Source organism: Symphalangus syndactylus, chromosome 6, assembly GCF_028878055.3.
Source record: "Symphalangus syndactylus isolate Jambi chromosome 6, NHGRI_mSymSyn1-v2.1_pri, whole genome shotgun sequence".
Classification (NCBI taxonomy): domain Eukaryota; kingdom Metazoa; phylum Chordata; class Mammalia; order Primates; family Hylobatidae; genus Symphalangus; species Symphalangus syndactylus.
The window spans coordinates 93,328,038-93,349,343 of NC_072428.2; the positions used below are offsets into that span (position 1 = coordinate 93,328,038).

Consider the following 21,306-nt stretch of genomic DNA (forward strand, 5'->3'; position numbering starts at 1 on the left):
GGGAGGGACATATACACTCACTCAAACTCAGAAACATTCAGAACATTAAAAAGTGCACAAGAAGGTCGGGTGCAGTGTCTCACACCTGTAATCCCAGCACTTTGGGAGGCCGAGGCGTGTGGATCGGTTGAGTTCCGAAGTTTGAGACCAGCCTGCGCAATATGGCAAAACCCTGTTTCTACAAAAAATACAAAAAATCAACCAGGAGTGGTGGTGCACACCTGCAATCCCAGCTACTGAGGTGGGAGGATAGCTTGAACCTGGGAGGCGGAGGTTGCAGTGAGCTGTGATCATGCCACTGCACTCCAGCCTGCGTAACAGAGAGAGACCCCATCTCAAAAAAAAAAGAAAGAAAGAAAAAGAAAAAACAATGCCCAAGAAGGATTTTGACAAAAGGCATATGGGGGCCATGGGCCACATTCCCAGGGATTAAATGTAGCCTCAGTTCCCGTGGTGATTATACATTCAACTCAGGGACTGCTTCCTACTCAGTGTAACCTCCATCAAGAGGCAGGAGACAAAAAGGAATAAAGCCGAAGCACTTTAATGACACCAGACTGTGCACAAAGGCTGCCAGCACCACAGCCAGACACAGGGAGCTACTCAAACTGTCACATTACACATCTCATAGCACACTAATCGCTCCCTCATCACCAGCAACCAATGTAGAAAAGGCTGGATCAGAAATGCTTTATGAAACATGCAAAGATTTTTTTGCTCCAATTCATCTTCAGTTCCCTTTGTTACGTTATTAGTTACGGCCAGATGAACAATTCTGAGATTCTCTTCCTATTTCAATTTGTGTAAGAGCCTTTGTGATGTGTGTGTGTGTGTGTGTGTACTTGAATGCATGACTATAATACATAATGGTTAACAGATAGAAAGCAGTATTCTTCTCCCACTGTCCCCTTCCCATAAAAAGAAAAAGGTTTTGGAAATGTAACCTCATTTTTTCTTTTAATTAAACTTTTTATTTTGAGATAATTGTAGGTCCACCTGTAGTTGTAAGGAATAATACAGAGAGATCCCATATACTTTTCATCCAGTTTGCCCCAACTATAACATCTTGCAGGAATAGAAACAATATCACAACCGGGAAATTGATGTCGATACAATACACTGAACTGATTCATATGTTACCAGTTTTATGTGCGTTCATTTGTGTGTATTTAACGCTATGCAATTTTACATGTGTACATTCGTGTAACTAGCAGCACAGTTGAGACAGAGAATGGTCCCATCGCTTCAAGAACCTCCTATGCCACCCTTTCATAGCCATACTCATCTTCCTCTTGTCCCTACCCTTCTCCCCTCCCCAGTCCAACCCTTGGGGATCACGAGTCTATTCTCCATCTCTATAATTCTGTCATTTCAGGAATGTTATAGAAATGGAATCATATAGTATATAACCTTTTGGTATTGTCATAATTCCCTTGAGGCCCCTTCAAGTTGTTGCATTTGTCAGTAGTTCATTCCTTTTGACAGCTGAGTAGTATTCCGTGGTAAGAATGTACCACAGTGTGTTTAACCGTTCACCTGTTGAAGGACATTTGCATTATTTCCAATTTTTGGCTATCATGAGTAAAGCTGCTATGAAGATAACGTGTAGATGTTTTTGTGTAAACTTCAGTTTTCATCTTTCTGGGATAAATGCCCAGGAGTTCAATTACTGGGTTGTATAATAAGCAGCTCTACTACTCTGGAGTTTTATATTCCCACTAGTAATGTATGAGTGATCTTGCTTTTCTACATCCTTGCCAGCATGTGGTGTTATTGCTGTTTTTCACTTGAGCCATTCTGCTATGTGTATAGCGATAGCTCATCATTTTAATTTGCATTTTGTAATGATTGATGATATTGGACATCTTTTCATGTGCTTATCTGCCGTCTGTATTTCTCCTTCAGTGAAATGTCTGTTCATGTCTTTTGCCCATTTTTTTCACTGTTTTTGAGAGGTTTTTTTTGCACAATTTAGACACAGGTCTTTTGCTGAATATGTGGCTTGCAAATATTTTCTCCAAGTCTGTAGCTTGTCTTTTCATCCTCTTAACAGCATCTTTTTTAGAGCAAAAGCTTTAATCTTGTTTTTTTTTCTGTTTGTTTGTTTTTTTTTTTTTTTGAGATGGAGTTTTCCTCTGTCACCAGGTTGGAGTGCAGTGGCATGATCTCAGCTAACTGCAACTTCTGCCTCTCAGGTTCAACCAATTCTTTTGCCTTAGCCTCTCAAGTACCTGGGACTACACACGCATGCCACCATGCCCAGCTAATTTTTGTATTTTTAGTAGAGATGGGGGTTTCACCATGTTGGCCAGGATGGTCTCGATCTCTTGATCTTAGGTGATCTGCCTGTCTCGGCCTCCCAAACTGTTGGGATTACAGGCGTGAGCCACCGTGCCTGGCTTTAATCTTGTTTTAAGCACTGTATTTTTTATATCAGGTCTAAAAACTCCTTGTCTATCCCTATATCCCAAATATTTTATCCTACGTGTTTTTCTAAAAGTTTTATAGTTTTATGTCACATATTTGCATCCATGATTCATTTTCAGTTAATTTTTGTATAAAGTGTGAGATTTAGGTTCATTGGGAGTTGGGGAGCGGGGAGCTGTGGATGTGAACATCTAATTGTTCCAGCAGCATTTGTTGAAAGGCTATTCTCCATCTATTGAATTGCTTCTGCACCTTTGCCAAAAATTAGTAGGGCATGTTTGTGTAGACCTACTTCTGTCTTGAGATAATCACAAAAAAAGTAGAGGAAAATGACAAAGCCTTAAAAAGTTAGAGAGATGCTAATAAATATGAAGGACAGATAAAGTCATTCAGCATAAGGAGAGCTGCAGTCCTTGAAAAGATAACATACTGAATGGAATGCCAGAATATGTATTCAAAGAGACTTTCTCTAAAGTGAAGGAAGAAGTGAAACTGCAGAATGAAAACGTATTATGTTTTTGAAAATTTTGATAAAAATCACGACACAAAAATTACTCAACATTAAGATATAGCCTAGTTAAGTTATTGAACTTCAAGAATAATTTTTTAGGTTTTTAGGCAGATAAGACAGGTCACACTTAAGGGTGGTAAAAAAAGAAAAAATCTGGCTAGCCTCAGACTTTTCCAAAACATTTAACTCAAGAACATAATGGAGTAATGTTTATAAAATTCTGAGAAAATGAAACTGTGACCCAACAATATTAAATCCAGACAAAAATGTCATTCATAAAAGCAGACATCCTCAAACATGAAAGAATTAAAGGAATATGACTTCCATGATGAAAATTTCCAAACAACAAAAATAGCAATGACTCTGCCAGTAAAATCCAGTCAGTTAAGAAATCATTTAAAATAGGCCAGGTGCAGTGGCTCACACCTGTAATCCCAGCACTTTGGGAGGCTGAGGCAGGAGGATCATTTGAGGTCAGGAGTTTGAGACCAGCCTGGCCAACCTGGTGAAACCCCGTTTCTACTAAAAATACAAAAAGTAGCTGGGTGTGGTGGTGGGCATCTGTAATCCCAGCTACTTGGGAGGCTGAGGCAAGGGAATTGCTAGAACCCTGGAGGCGGAGGTTGCAGTGAGCTGAGATTGCACCATTGCACTCCAGCCTGGGCAACAAGAGCGAAACTCCGTCTCAAAAAAAAAAAAAAAAAAGTAATGGATACTGTTGTGGGTGTAGGGCTATTTTGGGAGTAGTCAAAGTACTTTGATTTCTTGGCTCTACTCTGGTGCACTTAATTTCTATAGGCTTTACGTTCTAAGATATTGACTGTAAATAATGACTAATAAATTAATACCATGGAGTATATTAGAATTGAATACAAATTCTTGCTAAAACTTCCTAGGTGCTTCCTGTGATTATACCTAAATGTTTTTGTATATATGTATGCATGTTTGTATTTATTTTTGGTTAACACACGTTTGTTTTAGAAACATGAGAGAATAACCTTGGTCGTCCTTTATTACATTACATCATGAGTCTTGTGGGCTGAACCTGCGAAGCATAGCAGCCGGGTAGGTGGAGGGAGATGAGTCTGGAAAGATAAATGGGAGTCAGGTCATGAAGGGCGCCACCTACCATGCTAAAGACCCTTTACTTTATTGTGACCAAGGGCTCCCTGGTGGATTCTTCATAACGGGACTGCAGTAACAGTTTCATTTGTAAAAGATCCCATAGGTAGTAATGTGAAAAACTGACAATGGGACTGGAGTAGATTGAACAGGCAGGAAAGGGGTGTATCAATTGAATGTGGAAGATGGAAAAAGAGAGGAGCTTCCGGGTGGTTTGGATTTTTGGGTGAATGGAGGTATGATTGGCTGTTTAGCACTGCAAATATGGGAAGAGATTCAGGGGCCACAGCGAATTCCCTTTTGGACAAGTTGATATCGAGTTTCCAATGGGATATTCAAGTGTAGTTTCCTAGTAGTTGATGGTTAAGTGGGCTGGAGCTCAAGAGAAAGGCCTGGGTTGTGCAGACAGGTCCTGAAGTGGAGGGAAAAGCCCAGAGGGTGAATGTTCAGTAGAAGAGGCTTAGAGTCCTGGCAAACACCCACTTTTAGGGCAAAATGTAGTGTTTCACAGCACAGTCTTTGGCGTTAACCTATTATAGCAGGGTAACCTGGGGCAAGTTATTTGACTTCAGTGTCTTAATTGCAAAATGAGCACAATAGCATCTACCTGAGTTAGAAAAGCATTTACAATTTTTAGTTCCTTGAGAGATCTGTGGGCTTGGCGCAGTGGCTCACACCTGTAATCCTAGCACTTTGGGAGGTGGAGGTGGGCGGACCACCTGAGGTTAGGAGTTCGAAACCAGCCTGACCAATATGGTGAAACCCCATCTCTATAAAAATACAAAGTAGCCAGGTGTGGTGGCACACGCCTGTAATCCCAGCTACTTGGGAGGCTGAGGCAGGAGAATTGCTTGAACCCGGGAGGCAGAGGTTGCAGTGAGCTGAGATTGCACCACTGCACTCCAGCCTGGGCAACAAGAGTGAAACTCCATCTCAAAAACAAAAACAAAAAACAGATCTGTGAATAAAGAGGAGTCCAAGAAAGTGCAGAGGGAACTATGAGGAGGTGGAGCTCTAGAATATATTGAGAAGAGAATTTCAAAGAAGCCAACGACATCAAATCCTCCAACAAGACTGTAACATAAGTCTGTAAAGTGTCCAACTTTTAGCAATTAGTGACCTTACCAAGGGCAATTTCTATGGAATGAGATGAGCCATATTGTATAGGTTCGAAGAGTGGATAGTGGTCAACACGGATACATCTTTTCCTCCCCTCACCGCATCTGTCTCTCCCACTAGACTTTTCCTTTAAAGGCAGTGACTTGTGAATATTATTCCACTGTTTTCAATCAATTCCATCCACCAGTGAGATATATTGCATCAGGTTATCTTTCATTCCACCGCATTTGTGCTTTGCACTTAGTAGGCGATCGTTAAAATAACTGATGATACAGGGGGCTTCTACAGACTCCCCAATTCATTTGGTAAGGACCGCTCAGCATCATGGTCAGGCCCTGATTGCTTTCACGACCGCTTCGAGGAGTGTCATTCCCATCACGGCCACAAGGTGGAGTCCGCCTCCCTGCTCTGGGGCCTCAGGTCGCGACCCCGGAAGCACATCCTTCATCCTCTACCTTCCTTCTAGCAGAAATGGCGGCTGCGGCGGCTCGAGTCGTGTTGTTACCCGCGGCGCGGCGGCGGCTCTGGGGTTTCAGCGAGAGTCTCCTAATCCGAGGCGCTGCGGGACGGGTGAGCTTCCCTCCGGGCCGGCCCTGGCCTCGAGATCTCGCCAAGACCCAGCGCAGCGCACCTGAGAGTCGGTGCCACAGATCCGAACAGTGGGTCGGGCAGGACCTCGACCCGGACCCGCCGGGCGCCAGGCGGCCTGGGGCTGCTGAACTGGCTGGCGGTGTCTGGCTTGTGGCCACCAGCCAGGAGACCTGCTAGTGACGTGTGGGATGACCCTGGTTTTCGGTTCCTCCCGCCAGCTACTGAGGAGTGCGTGTTTGACCACTAAAAACGTAGTGCTTGCAAATTGGGGAAAACTAAAAAGTGAAATGGGTACCGCTCCAGAGTTCTGTTTTTGCCTGACTGAACTTCGTCCTCAGCTGGGCTTCCCGCGAACCTGGACATCGCTGAAGTAAAATTTTTTTATGTATTTGCATTTTTCTCATGAGAGAGTCTCTGACTTTCAGCAAAGGGATGTGAGACTTTTGTATAAGGGCAAAGAAAAACTGCTGAAAGGCGAATAGTTCCTGGCCGAAAAGCCAGTCATTTGCATTTTGAACATCGGCCCATCTTTCTATCCTCCCCCCCCTTTTTTTTTTTAACCATTTCCAAACCCTGTTGCTTTTCTTGAACAGTGAAAACTCGAGTGTCAGTTCTGTCTTGTGTGTAGGTAGTTTTACATGTTTTCTCTCTCTTTTTTTTTTCCCTGCTTGTTTTCTCCATAATGAATATAGAACATTTCTAGGAGAGGTAGTGAAATAAAGTCAATTTCTCTCTGGGTGATGATAACTGCTCATCTTCCCTGAGGGAAAGGCATGTTTATAATCACGTTGCTGGCTTTAGGACAGTGGCTGGTGACAGATGTTTCTAGGCCAGGTAGAGATCCCAGTGGAACCAAAATTCAAGAAGAAAGATTCTTTTATAGAGACAGCCTATTTAAAATAGATTTGGTTTTAAAAACAACATTTAATATCAGATTAGTAATGTGTTTTGCTTTGTCTCTTCCACTTCCTACCCCCAACCAGTCATTATATTTTGGAGAGAACAGATTAAGAAGTACACAGGCTGCTACTCAAGTTGTTCTGAATGTTCCTGAAACAAGAGTAACATGTTTAGAAAGCGGACTCAGAGTGGCTTCGGAAGACTCTGGGCTCTCAACATGCACGGTGAGTGACTCAGGCAACCTTCTTTTAAGTGACACTTCATTTAGCGTAGCAAATTGTTGATTTTAATCTTTAGCTTTTTCGTTGGCTGGTGGTTCAGAAAGGGTGGCAGTTATTTTGCCTTGACAGATTTCCATGAGTTGTGAACCTTTTCTTCCAGTGGTACTTAGTTACAGGGTGCATATGTATCCTGTTGCCTTGTCTGCATCTTGTTCTTGTAGCTTATTATTGATTATTTATTGTCAGTATTGATAATAATGAGATATTTGCAGGGCTACTCTGCCAGGTGTTTCTACTGATATCTTACTTGCTAAAAAGCAATTGTTTGTAGTGGGCATCCTCACACCTGTTTCATAGTTAAGGAAGTGAGAGAAGTTAAATGGTTTTGTTCAGGTCACTCAGCTAATACATGACAAAGCCAGGATTTCAACCGAAGTTTTCTGACAGTCTCTGATGTTCTTGATACTACAGTTATTAATTGGCTGGATTAATGAGTTGGGCAAAGAATCTTCAGTGAAGGTGGCAGGTAGATACTTGTAGCACCCAGCAGTATCCTGATCAAAATTTTTAAATCTCATAGTTCACAGGAAAGAACTATCAATTCACTCAGGTCAAGAAAATCTTAGTGTTAAGACGAGAAAGCATTTGTCAGAAAAAGGAAGGAGGCTGTTCCCCCCAACTTCAAATAAATAAAATGGATTTATTTAATTGTTCTTTGATTGCATTAAGGTTGGACTCTGGATTGATGCTGGAAGTAGATATGAAAATGAGAAGAACAATGGAACAGCACACTTTCTGGAGCATATGGCTTTCAAGGCAAGTTGTAAGACTTTACAAAAATGCACTCCCTTTAAGAGATAATAAGCACAAAGTCTCATTCTTTAGAGGCAGGGAGAGCTCTTTCAGTAGTATAACATGTTTTATGTTTATTTTTCCAGGACAGTATCTAAAATAAGTACTGATAATTGCTTTGTAAAGCTGAAATGAAAACTTTCTCTTGGGATGCAGGAGTCATCTGAATGTGTACCATTTCTGAAGCCTGACGTACCTTATTTTTTTTAATTTAATTTTTTTTGAGATAGGATCTAGCTCTGTTGCCTAGGCTGGAGTGCGGTGACACAATCTCCTTACTGCAACCTCCGTGTCCTAGGCTCAAGCCATCCTCCCACATTTACTTCTGGATTAGCTGGGACTGTATGTGCATGCCACCACACCCGGATAATTTATATAATTTATATAACCGGATATTTATATATATATAACCGGGTGTTTTTTAATATATATATATATATATATATATATATAAACAAACCATATATATATATATATAAACAAACCATATATATATGGTTTCTTTTTTCTTTTTCATAGAGATAGGGTTTCGCCATGTTGGCCAGGTTGGTCTTGATCTCTTGGGCTCAATCTGCCTGCCTCAGCTTCTCAAAGTGCCGGGGTTACAGGTGTGAGCCATCATACCCTACCTGATGTACTTTAGAAACCAAATTTGACCCTGCATGAAACGAACTTATGTCCTCCATATTATCTGAAGTGTTTAGAATAGATGAAGGATAAAGGGAGGTTGCATAATTTGTTTGTCCTCTTTTGTTTCAAGGGCACCAAGAAGAGATCCCAGTTAGATCTGGAACTTGAGATTGAAAATATGGGTGCTCATCTCAATGCCTATACCTCCAGAGAGCAGACTGTATACTATGCCAAAGCATTCTCTAAAGACTTGCCAAGAGGTATTGTTATTATTTATACAGCAGATAATATAATTTTCATGAGAATCAGGAATTATTTAGTACTATTTTTATTATGTCTGTTGTAAAAGAGTAAGTTCCAGAAATGTGAAAAAGCGAAACTGAATTCTGGGTGAGGGTACAGCTGATCTTATTTTTTTTTTTCTAAATATGACAAATAGTAAGATTATGGATGATTGTTTTTCTTAATATGTAGCAATAAAATAGAGATTATTTGGTGGGAATAAAATATTTTGACAGGACAGCAGTTTGTTAGTTACCATGTTTGGAGACTGTTTTGACTCTCTAAAAGTTATTACACAAACATTTCCCAGTGGAAGAATTAACAACAAAATTTAGCAGTTTTAGAGCTAATTGGTAAAATCATTATTTTTGTTTAGAGAGAGAGTCTTGCTCTGTCACCCAGGCTGGAGTGCAGTGGTGTGATCTCGGCTCACTGCAACCTCTGCCTCCTGGGTTCAAGTGATTCTCCTGCCTCAGCCTCCTGAGTAGCTGGGATTATAGGCTCCTGCCACCATAGCTGGCTAGTTTTTATATTTTTAGTAGAGATGAGTTTTACCATGTTGGCCAGGCTGGACTTAAACTCCTGACCTCAAGTCACCCACCTGCCTCGGCCTCCCAAAGTGCTGGGATTGTAGGCGTGAGCCACTGTGCACGGCCGTTAGTGAAATTTTTAACCCTTAAGGTCCTTCTGTAGTTGTAGTTACTACTTTGCAATTTTGGATTCCTAATAGACTTTCATTAATAATGTTTAAATGGCACTTAACAAAAGTACTTTTGTGTATATATTAGCCATTTGATCTGCACAGGTGTTTCCACCTTGCAGTTGTGGAAATTGAAGCCCAGACTCTGACTTGCCCGGGATTGCATAGCTATCAGGTGGCTTACTGTGGACTCAAGTGTGTGTTTTCTTACCAGATTCATTTGCTTTGTCAAAACAATAAAATAAGAAACCTATCACCTGTAAATAACTAAAATACTTAATATGATACCCTAACTTTTGCATTAAAACAAAAATGACAGCAACGATGGAGGGTGTGTTGGTTTGAATAACAAAACCAATAGAGACAGTTTTTGTCCCAGGACTAATTAGGGACCAAGAACATAGGGCTAGGCCAAGCTTCTTTAAAGAATTGTTCATTCCAGCCTAGTTCCTTCCTTTATTTACACAGAACAACAGGGAAGGCAAAAAGGAGAAACAGAAAAAGGAAGGGTGAAGTTAAAAGACTTTTTTTTCCCCCTTTTCTCCTGGCATCTAGCTGGGAAGGACAGAGCCTCTGCTAGTGGGAGTAGAAAAACAGAGGGGCTCTCCCTGAGGAATACAAAATGGAAGTGCTCTCTGAAGCAGCTCCAACTTTAGGGATTTACTTGGGGTTTTTCACCCTTCACCCTGGGTGTGAAGCCTGGTATATGAAGTAATAATTAGATGTTTAGACTAATGGTCTCCAGGTTTTATGATCACTTATTTTTTTTTAATTTTTATTTTTTATTATTATACTTTAAGTTCTAGGGTACACGTGCACAACGTGCAGGTTTGTTACATATGTATACATGTGCTGTGTTGGTGTGCTGCACCCGTTAACTCATCATTTAAATTAGGTATATCTCCTAATGCTATCCCTCCCTGCTCCCACCACCCCACCACAGGCTCCGGTGTGTGATGTTCCCACCCCGTGTCCAAGTGTTCTCATTGTTCAATTCCCACCTATGAGTGAGAACATGTGGTGTTTGGTTTTCTGTCGTTGTGCTAGTTTGCTCAGAATGATGGTTTCCAGCTTCATCCATGTCCTTACAAAAGACATGAACTCATCCTTTTTTATGGATGCATAGTATTCCATGGTGTATATGTGCCACATTTTCTTAATCCAGTCTATCACTGATGGACATTTGGGTTGGTTCCAAGTCTTTGCTGTTGTGAATAGTGCTGCAGTAAACGTGTGCATGATGATCACTTAACTCTTATTGGTAAGAAAGTTGATCATACATCCTTAATGTATGTATACTTGTAAGTTAAATACATGTGCTAATATACTAACATACATTAAATATACATTTTAAAAAAAGATTCAGATTAAAACAGACTGGGAAATAGGAGCCCCCCCTCCCCGCCTTTGGAAACTACCAGTGTAGACCACCAATCCTACATAAAGGAGGATTTTCACACAGGAATTCTTGTCCTTCCATTTGTCTATGGGCTATTTCTCACTGATTTTACTGGACTCTGTTCTCTCATCTGGACAGATGGGTTTTATTTGGTTTTACAGATAATTTTTTCCTTTTGGTCATGATCTCAGCCACAGCTTACTGTAATAGTTTGTTCTGTCATGTTCTTAGTATTTGAACATAATCAGTTCTGAGACAGTGTGCCTTAAAGTGAACTTAATTAAAACAAGGAACAACAGTTTAGAGTAAAAATTGAAACTTAAACCAGACACGGTAGTACATGCCTTTAGTCCTGGCTACTTAGAGGAAGCTGAGGCAGGAGGATTGTTTGAACCCAGGAATTTGAGTCCAGTCTGGGCAGCATAATGAGACCTTGTCTCTTAGGGGAAAAAAAAGAAACAAGATTGTAAGTTTATTTTGTAACATTAATCATATTAATGAAATTTAGATTTATGATTGCAACTATGTACTAATTCTTCAAGAATGAAGCACGGTTTTTTTTGGAGAGGTATGCGCTTTTTCTGATAAAATTGCTTAATGGCCTAATATGACATATTCCACTTCACTTTTGGCTTTTTGCAAATTAGGGTTTGAGAACACACAATTCTGTGATTCATTTGGGGCATATTTTAGATTATAAGGATTCTTTTCTCTGTTGCCCAGGCGAGAGTGCAGTGGCGCAATCGCAGCTCACTACAACCTTTGCCTCCCGAGCTCCACCCATCCTCCCATCTCAGCCTCCTGAGTAGCAGGGACTATGGGAACATGCCACCACACGCAGCTAATTTTTGTTTTTTTTTTTTGAGACAGAGTCTCGCTCTGTCGCCCAGGCTGGAGTGCAGTGGCGCAATCTCGGCTCACTGCAAGCTCCGCCTCCCGGGTTCACGCCATTCTCCTGCCTCAGCGTCTCCGAGTAGCTGGAACTACAGGCGCCCGCCACCACGCCCGGCTAATTTTTTTCTATTTTTAGTAGAGACGAGGTTTCACCGTGGTCTCGATCTCCCAACCTCATGATCCGCCCGCCTCGGCCTCCCAAAGTGCTGGGATTACAAGCGTGAGCCACCGTGCCTGGCCAATTTTTGTATTTTTTGTAGAGACAGGATTTTGGCATGTTTCCCAGGTTGGTCTCAAACTCCTGGGCTCAAGCCCATATTGGCCTCCCAAAGTGCTGGGATTATATAGGTGTGAGCCACCGTGCCTGACCAGTTCTTTGCTTCTTAACAGCACTGTCATTGCTGTGGGAACTTGGATAGTAAATACTTGGGTGATATGAACCCTCTGTACATTGCTAGCTAGGTATTTTCAGACTAATATATATAACTTTGTAATTTTCATATAGAACAATCTATATTAGTATGCAAATTTCCATAGCATTTTTTAAGTAGGTAGAGTCATTACAAGGTGATGGCAAATTTATACTTTTTCCCCAAGGAAAAAATCTTTTGTACTATAGGGGTTTATATGTTAAATTTTAATTTTGTCCTGTTATCTGATGTTTTTCTCCCAGGCTAATCATTTAGTATTGAGTGATGGGTCAGTGTCATAATTTCCGATTTTGGTTTAATAGATTTTAATAGTGAAAGTTAAGATTGCTGGTGCTTTTTCTTATATTTTATTTTCAATTAGCTGTAGAAATTCTTGCTGATATAATACAAAACAGCACATTGGGAGAAGCAGAGATTGAACGTGAGCGTGGAGTAATCCTTAGAGAGATGCAGGAAGTTGAAACCAATTTACAAGAAGTTGTTTTTGATTATCTTCATGCCACAGCTTATCAAAATACTGCACTTGGACGGACAATTTTGGGACCAACTGAAAATATCAAGTAGGTATAACAGAATTTCTTGGTGTATAAGGGAATTTATGAATTTTGAAAATTAACATTTACAAACTTTTAAAAAGTATGTTTCAAAAAGTAATTTTCCCCCAGTAACCTAAGTGAAATTGTAGTTGGCTACATTTTAGTCCCACCTAGCTCCCAAGCGCGTGAGTTCATAGGTACTTCGGGAATAAACCAGTAATGGTGTATTTTTTCCTTGATGTAAAAAAGTTGAAGTTCTTTGCTGTGTTGCCTATATCCTATTTCTGACTGCATTTTAGGGTACAGTTATGGCCCAGTTTGATTTCAGGTATATTATGTGAAGGTCTGTTTTTTTTTTTTTTTTTTTTTTGGTTTCCTTTAAAAATTGTTTTACTTCATTTCCAGATCTATAAGTCGTAAGGACTTAGTGGATTATATAACTACACATTATAAGGGGCCAAGAATAGTGCTTGCTGCTGCTGGAGGTTAGTCAATTTAAATTTCTACAAATGTTTTAAACACAGTAGTTGGAGTGGTATGCTTATTAGTTTGATCCTGTTGGGAGATATCCTAAGAATTTTCATTTACATAGCAAATAACTGTATTTGATACTGTGTAAGGGGAATGTCGAGCACTGGAACCAGACTTTCCCTCTATTGTTTTTAAAGTGGGTTTCATTTAGGCCAGGCATGGTGGCTCACGCCTGTAATCCCAGCACTTTGGGAGGCTGAGGTGGGCAGATCACGAGGTCAGGAGTTCAAGACCAGCCTGACTAATATGGTGAAACCCCGTCTGTACTAAAAATACAAAAAGTAGCCGGGCCTGGTGACATGCGCCTGTAGTCCCAGCTATTCGGGAGGCTGAGGTAGGAGAATCGCTTGAACCTGGGAGGCGGAGGTTACAGTGAGCCAAGATTGCACCACTGCACTCTAGCCTGGGCGACAGAGTGAGACTGTCTCAAAAAAAAAAAAAACAAAAGGTAGGTTTTATTTATAGAAAGACTTAATGAACTGTTCAATACATAAGTGTACATAGTAGAACGTGCAAGAAAAGGGCAAAGGAGTGAACTGGTAGAGAGTCAGAACATAGTGTTCTGTACTTTGAGAATTTCTTGAGATTTTGAATTATTTCTTGAGAGCCAACTTCGTCCTTGTTCAAGCATGGAATGGGTATGTTCATTCTTTGATTTGTTCAATCATTCATTTAATAGATCTAATTTTTGGGAAGGAGAAGCACATAGGGAGCCATGAGAATGTTGAATGGGAATCCAAACATGCAGTTGACTTCAGAAGGTTTCCTTGAGGTCATGTTTGAAGCCAGTGAATGAAAAAAAAAAAGATTGACAACAGATACTGCCAGATTTCCTGGCATTCTGAATCTAGGCAGCAGTACATTTTAATTGGTTTCCAATTTTTTTTTTCTTTTTAAAATACATTTATAGAAATAGAGATGGATTCTTAACTATGTTTTCCAGGCTGGTTTCAAACTCCTGAGCTCAAGTTATCCTTCCACCTTGGCCTCCCAAAGCTTGGGGATTACAGGCGTGACCCACCGCACCTGGTCTCCAGTTTTTATTTCTTTGTATTTTTTAATATTAGAGCAAAGCGAAGTGTTCTTTCATGTTGTAAATTTTTCTCTTTTTAGAAATTATAATTTGAAAATTCTAGTTGCTCTGGATTGATTTCTGAGCTAATTACCTGGGGGGTAATGGAGAAGATGAAAACATTAAATATCAAACATGTTATTCACTGTAGCTACCTTCATTGTACATGGCAGGAAGTGCACTCTGAAATTCTCTTGAGTAACATTGTTTCTAAATTGGCTCTTGCAGACTTGGGCTTAAGTGTTTGAAACTGCCTTGGAGATGGGACAAGAGACTTGTTAGATGGGTCCTCAACAACCAAGCTTTCTGGGACCTCTCTGCCATTGTTGGTGGCATATGGACAAAATGAGTTTTACTTTGGTTCATGGGTTCATTCTGACATAGCTAAAGTTGAGATGTCTTTAGTTTAATGGCTTATAGATTAATTAGTATTTGTTTTAAATACTACATAAGTGATGTGCCTTATAAATGATTTCATCTTAAATTCAATGAAATAGGCCAGTTTTAAGTTTCTGCTGACCTCTGAATTATGTCTTGGCTACCATTTATCTCTTCTAGGTTAATCTTCAGGATGTATAGCTTTTATTTGCTAAATAGTTTTTGTATCCTAGCTTCATTTATTATAAAATTATAATTTAACATTTTAATTATAAATTAAGTTAGTCTTAATTTGGGTCTCAAGAGATATAGAGGCTAAGTAATTCCTGAGTTTTTGCATTTGGATACCTATTGATGTATTCAGAAATTTAGATGACACTATTTTGTTCCTGAGTTCTTTTTTTTTTTTGAGATGGAGTTTTGCTCGTTACCCAGGCTGGAGTGCAATGGCGTCATCTTGGCTCACTGCAAACTCCGCCTCCCAGATTCAACTGATTCTCTTGCCTTAGCCTTCCGAGTAGCTGGGATTACAGGCGTGCGCCACCACACCCAACTAATTTTGTATCTTTAGTAGGGATGGGGTTTCTCCATGTTGGTCAGCTGGTCTACCTCTGACCTCAGGTGATCCGTATGCCTCGGCCTCCCAAAGTGTTGGGATTACAGGTGTGAAGCACCGCACTGGGCCCTGTTCCTGAGTTCTGATAGCAGAGCGCAGAGAATAAAGTATATCTGTGTATCCAGCTTTCTTTTATTTAATTTTATTTATTTTAGAGACAGAGTCTTGCTCTGTCACCCAAGTTGGAGTGCAGTGGTGTGATCTCAGCTCACTGCAACCTCCGCCTCCTGGGTTCAAGCAATTCCCCTGCCTCAGCCTCCTGAATAACTGGGATTATTACAGGCGCCTGCTACCATGCCCAGCTAATTTTTGTATTTTTAGTAGAGACAGGGTTTTACCATATTGGCCAGGCTGGTCTTGAACTCCTGATCTCAAGTGACCTGCCCACCTCGACTTCCCAAAGTGCTGGGATTACAGGTGTGAGCCATGGTACCTGGCTTTTTAAATTTATTTTATTGAGACAGAGTCTTGCTATGTTGTCCAGGCTGGTCTTGAACTCCTGAACTCAAATGATCCTCCCACCTCAGCCTCCTAAAGTACTGGGAGTATAGGTGTGAGCCACCATGCCCAGCTCCAGCTTTTTAAAAATTTGATAGAGCCCATATTTGTATTTTCCACTAAAACAATTTTTTTTTTTGAAAATTGGCATTTTTTGCTAGTTTGGATCCCAGAAGTTTTTATAGTTTAATAGAACATGATTTTGTAAAAAGTGGAGTTTTCAAGTTGTCTTATTCTTAGCCGTGAATCCACTGGTCTGTTGATGAAAACTGTCATTTGCTCTACAAAATGAGAAAGCTGTGCAACCTCAAGCTTTGCAACACCAAGGAAATAGGTGTGCTATGTGAGCTTACTCTTAAATAATGGCTTTTAGTGAGTGTAGATAGTTCATGTGTAATGTACATCACATTATACCACCTAGGGTTTATTGTAAACTATATTGCTGCTAGATACATGTGAAAATATTTTCTTTCAATTTAGGTGTTTCCCATGATGAATTGCTTGACTTAGCAAAGTTTCATTTCGGTGACTCTTTATGCACACACAAAGGAGAAATACCAGCTCTGCCTCCCTGCAAATTCACAGGAAGTGAGGTAGGGCAAGCCTCCCAGCTAGTATTTAGCCTTTTGGATTCCTTGTGTTGTATTTACACATAAGTAAACAAAATGTGCATATTTCCAGTAGGAATAGAATGGAATAATAGGAAAAGGGAAGAGGATGTACTCATTTGCTTACATTCCTTCCTCTTCCATATTTAACCACCTATTTTTCTTTCCTAAGTAAGCAAGGTTTTTTTTGTTTTGTTTTTAAATTTCTCCATTCTAGTCTGAAAGGAAGCAAAGTTTTAAGAGCAGTTTATAATTTGGTCTTTTTGTGCTTTTTCTTTGGCACCATGCCAATTTACAAATTATAATATCTGGAAGTAATCTTTTAAACCCCATATTTTGACTTTCATTTCAGGTTTACTCTTGGTTCAGTTTTGCCCACAGTATGTTTTGGGAGGGGGTAGTAACTGTTAGAGCCAGAACTTGCAGGGAAACTACTAGTTATCAACTAGCTTTCAGCCCCACTAGCGGCTTAGTTTGCCATGTTAAGGATGATACTCAAAGTAGTATATGGAAAATGCCCTGATATTGGCAGCTGCCTAGAACTGTAGCATTGGCAGTACAAAAATAAACCTGTGACGTCAATATGACATTTCAATAGAAAAGTTGAGATTGAGGCCGGGCGCAGTGGCTCACGCCTGTAATCCCAGAACTTGGAGAGGCTGAGGCGAGTGTGTCACTTGAGGTTAGGAGTTTGAGACCAGCCTCACCAACATGGTGAAACTCCATCTCTACTAAAAATACAAAAATTAGCTGGGCATGGTGGTGCATGCCTGTAGTCCCAGCTACTTGGGAGGCTGAGGCAAAATTGCTTGAACCTGGGAGGCAGAGGTTGCAGTGAGCCGAGATGGCGCCACTGCACTCCAGCCTGGGCGACAGAGTGAGACTCTGTCTCAAAAAAAAGAAAGAAAGAGAAAAATTCAGATTGACAAACGGAGGATTGATTTCTACCAGTGAAATGATGCAACCCTTTTTGACCAGGTAAACCATGTGGTGCCTGTCTGTAGTAAAATGCTTTGGGAAAAGTAATTTTTCCTTAATTTAATCTAAATTCTTCTAGATTAAACTCAACAATGTAATGAGGCCTGATAGTTAAAAAATCAAAATAGAGTCCTGTGTACATTTTAACTTTGCAATTAATGGGACTGGTGATTTTTTCCTTGTTAATAAGCATGTTATATAATGTTAATCTTAACTAGAGGTCCTCCTGCTTTATCTTAACTAGATTCGTGTGAGGGATGACAAGATGCCTTTGGCGCACCTTGCAATAGCTGTTGAAGCTGTTGGTTGGGCACATCCAGATACAATCTGTCTCATGGTTGCAAACACACTGATTGGCAACTGGGATCGCTCTTTTGGGGGAGGAATGGTAAGTGATTTTAAAAGAAATTTTCCATAACAGATGGAAGATTATCATGTTTTCTTAAATAAAAGTTCTTTGTAAGAATCCTTTTTTAAAGTGGCAGAATAGAGCCTTGTACTGTGAATTCTGACTTAAAAATATATAAACTGATCCTGGATTGCATGTGGGCCAGAAAAAGTTTCTTTTTTTCTTTGCCACAAAGTTTATTAGTGGCAAAATTTGAATAGGGACAGAAGAATTAGCTAGAAGTACTATATCAATGTTAATATCCTAATTTTAAAAGTCAGTAGGCCCTCTATATCCGTGGGTTCCATATCCATGGATTCAACCAACCATAGGTGGAAAATTTTGGGGAACAAATGGATGGTTGCATCTGTACTAAACATGTATGGACTTTTTTTTTGGTCACTTCCTAAACACTATAGTATAACAACTATTTACGTGCATTTACATGGATTGGGTATTTATCTAGAGATGATTTAAAGTATACAGGAGAATGTGCTTATATGCAAATACTACATATACCATATTACATGAGGGCTCTAGCATCTGTGGATTTTGGTATCCACAGGGATCTGGGAAACAATTCTCCACAGATACTGAGGAACTATACCAAGGTGATGTAAGAAAATTAATTTCCTTGTTTTTCACAAGTACGTACTAAAGTATTTGGGGCAAGAAGCATCACATCTAAAACTCAGTTGAAAAAACTTGTATAAAGAGAATAAAGCAAACATGGTAAAATAACAGGGAATCTGGTGGATAAAGGAAATTCTCTGTACTGTTTTTGCAACTTTTTTGTAAGTTGGAATTATTTCAAAACACATTGTATAGATTTGTCTTTACTCAGATTTCTCCAAAATACATTTCATCTAAATAATCTTAAGCCTCATATGCAATATAACTTTGAATCTTTAAGCATATGTAGCCAAGAGCCCTAGAAATTGGGTTGATAATAGCAATCTAGTTTTAGAAGTAGGTATAGCCACTACGTTATTATAAGGATTCATTGCTTTTATAACATGAATTTCTCCAGGGGGTGCACTGGGTAAGTGAGATAATAAGCACAATTCTTAGTCTTACTGAATTTTAACTCTACTACTGAGATGTTGAATAAAACTAGGAAACTTAGCCTCTAAGGATATTCACTATTTTCCACACACTCCATTTTTCTTTCTGTATTTTGGACATGAGTAATTAAAATTCTCTTGGAATTTTTTTTTTCCTTGCAGAATTTATCTAGCAAGCTGGCCCAGCTCACTTGTCATGGCAGTCTTTGCCATAGCTTTCAGTCTTTCAACACTTCCTACACAGATACAGGATTATGGGGACTCTATGTGGTTTGTGAACCATCCACTGTTGCAGACATGCTACATGTTGTTCAAAAAGAATGGTGAGGAAATAGCTTTAAGTAATTTAAATTTTGCCTTTAATTCGTTTTAAACTAGTTTTTTATTCTTTATGGTGATTTATGGTAATGTTACCTTTTAATTAAGAGACCTAGATAAACAGTAGTTGCCATGTTTTTAAAGGTTGCATTTGGTTTTTCCTAAGTCTCAAGATGTGAAGCTGATTTATACTATGGAATTTTTTTTTTTTTTTTTTTTTTTTGAGATGAGGTTTTGCTCTGTTGCCTAGGCTGGAGTGTAGTTGCACCATCTCAGCTCACTGCAGCCTCTGCCTCCCCAGGTTCAAGCCATTCTCTCACCTCAGCCTCCGGAATAGCTGGGATTACAGGCGTACCACCATGCCCAGCTAATTTTTTGTATTTTTAGTAGAGATGGGGTTTCACCATGTTGGCCAGGCTGGTCCTGAACTCCTGACCTCAGGAGATCCACCCTTCTCAGCCTCCCAAAGTGCTGGGATTACAGGTGTGAGCCACCACACCTGGCTGAAAGTTTTAATCTTTCAGAAGCAGGTTAATTCAGAAAGATGATCCTAAAAGTTTAAAAGCCAACTAGAAGTTGTTTGGAAAATATCTCTGAAAGTAATCTGGTTGAAGGGAAAGTAAATCTGAAGTTGCCACTGCTAAAAGAAAACAAACTAACTATATTGAGTCAGTAGATGGGCAGAAAGGCTCGCAGCCTCTTGGAAAACATTTAGCTCTGGTTCCTTTCCTCCACTATTCTTAACTGGCTTACATCTTTCTAAATCTAGTCAACTAGGATGTAATTATTAAGTTAAAAATTAGATTTAAGTTAGACTCTACTCATTGTTTTCAGAAACCAATGAATGACCCACTGACTTAACCCATAGCATATCAGACTCCAACAGATGAGGACTCATGCTTATAGCACTTCTGAAAATGTGATCAGCCCATTTGTATTAAGCCTTTGTCTGCTAATGCGTAATGAGGCATGTTTATGTATCATTTTTGAGAAATTAATACTGGGGAAAATAATCATTTTAGCTTTTGCTTAGCATTGGAATTAAATTGTAATCACCTGTATGTTGTGTGTAGAAGATGACATCATCATTCTTAGGTCATTAACTCATGAAATAAAACATTTTCCAATAACTACTGTTTTTCCAAATGTTTTTTAGGATGCGACTCTGTACAAGTGTCACTGAAAGTGAGGTCGCACGAGCCAGAAATCTTCTGAAAACAAACATGTTGTTGCAGCTTGATGGTAAAAATAAAGACATAGGTTCTGTTTTCATATGGTTGATCTATATTCCAATAGTTAATTTTTCCTTCTTTTTAAATAGGTTCAACTCCAATTTGTGAAGATATTGGTAGGCAAATGTTATGCTATAATAGAAGGATTCCCATCCCTGAGCTTGAAGCAAGAATTGATGTAAGTAGTCCTGAGTTACTATTGGGTCATGTGTAACAAAGATCTTTGTTACAAAAGCTGAGAATATGTATCTTTCATCTTGCTTTAGTTTTAAAAAGTTCCAGGTATAGACTTTGTCTTTACTACAAAAAGCTGAATGACAGTGTCTTCCATATTTCAGGCTGTGAATGCTGAGACAATTCGAGAAGTATGTACCAAATACATTTATAATAGGAGTCCAGCTATTGCTGCTGTTGGTAAGCCTGGCTTCTTTTCTTCTATGCAAAAAGTTGGCCAAGTACTTTTAATTAACTGTCTTCTTTTTAATCCTTAGGTCCCATTGAGCAACTACCAGATTTTAAACAGATTTGCAGTAACATGTGTTGGCTTCATGATTAAAATGCTCCTAATCAAGATTGTTTGAACACATGTATTTATAAAACACATCTAGAAAAAAATAAAAATGAACATGTATATACATTTGGAAATTTAAATTAAATACTGTATCATACTTTCAAAGGATAAAAAGACTACCCCTCTGAAGGTTGTTTTGTATTAATGGTCAGTCTTTGTTCTCTGAGAAATTATGTTGGAAGCAGCATACTTTCAAATTATTACCATGAGTATAATTTTAAGAATGAAAATGTTTACAGTATTTTCAGTTTTATTATAAAAATGCACACACAACAAAGATTGTCATTTCTTGGCTCTACTTGCATTCAGCACTTGTTCTTGAGCAGCTTTCTTTGCTTTTACCATCTCAACAAGTTCCTAGAAGGGAGAAAGATGTGATTTAAGAAGTTGTCAGAATTTAAAAACATTTTAATCTAGTGTTTGGTGTAAATAATTCA

At 39.4% G+C, this 21,306-nt stretch overlaps 2 protein-coding genes and 1 long non-coding RNA gene across 9 annotated transcripts in view; 1 reads left to right on the forward strand and 2 right to left on the reverse strand.

The window, feature by feature from the left end:
• Positions 1–2,615: 2,615 nt before the first annotated feature.
• On the reverse strand, positions 2,616–5,982 carry LOC134737031 (uncharacterized). Its single transcript, XR_010121567.1, has 2 exons — positions 5,186–5,982; positions 2,616–4,023 (listed from the first exon to the last, which is right to left on the reverse strand). It is a non-coding gene; the product is annotated as an uncharacterized lncRNA (long non-coding RNA).
• Positions 5,591–21,146, forward strand: PMPCB (peptidase, mitochondrial processing subunit beta). 3 transcript variants are annotated; one of them, XM_055283517.2, is made up of 13 exons: positions 5,591–5,749; positions 6,754–6,894; positions 7,621–7,707; positions 8,504–8,633; positions 12,441–12,639; positions 13,021–13,100; positions 16,191–16,303; positions 17,541–17,684; positions 18,911–19,071; positions 20,223–20,308; positions 20,388–20,476; positions 20,637–20,712; positions 20,790–21,146. In XM_055283517.2, the coding sequence occupies exons 1-13, from the start codon at positions 5,651–5,653 to the stop codon at positions 20,852–20,854; spliced, it is 1,470 nt and encodes a 489-aa protein (XP_055139492.1). In that variant the 5' UTR covers positions 5,591–5,650; the 3' UTR covers positions 20,855–21,146. The 3 variants fall into 3 exon arrangements, with proteins under 3 accessions (XP_055139492.1, XP_055139490.1, XP_063498162.1); XM_063642092.1 differs by lacking the exon at positions 5,591–5,749 and adding an exon at positions 6,334–6,394 and having other exon boundaries at positions 20,790–20,998; XM_055283515.2 differs by having other exon boundaries at positions 5,622–5,749; positions 20,637–20,998.
• DNAJC2 (DnaJ heat shock protein family (Hsp40) member C2) overlaps positions 21,102–21,306 on the reverse strand; it is a 33,221-nt gene continuing 33,016 nt past the window's right edge. For all 5 annotated transcript variants that reach the window (XM_055283511.2, XM_063642091.1, XM_055283512.2 and 2 more), the window contains one exon: positions 21,102–21,226. In XM_055283511.2, coding sequence (XP_055139486.1) covers positions 21,152–21,226 — 75 coding nt within the window. In that variant the 3' untranslated portion in view covers positions 21,102–21,151. The remainder of the gene's footprint in view (positions 21,227–21,306) is intronic.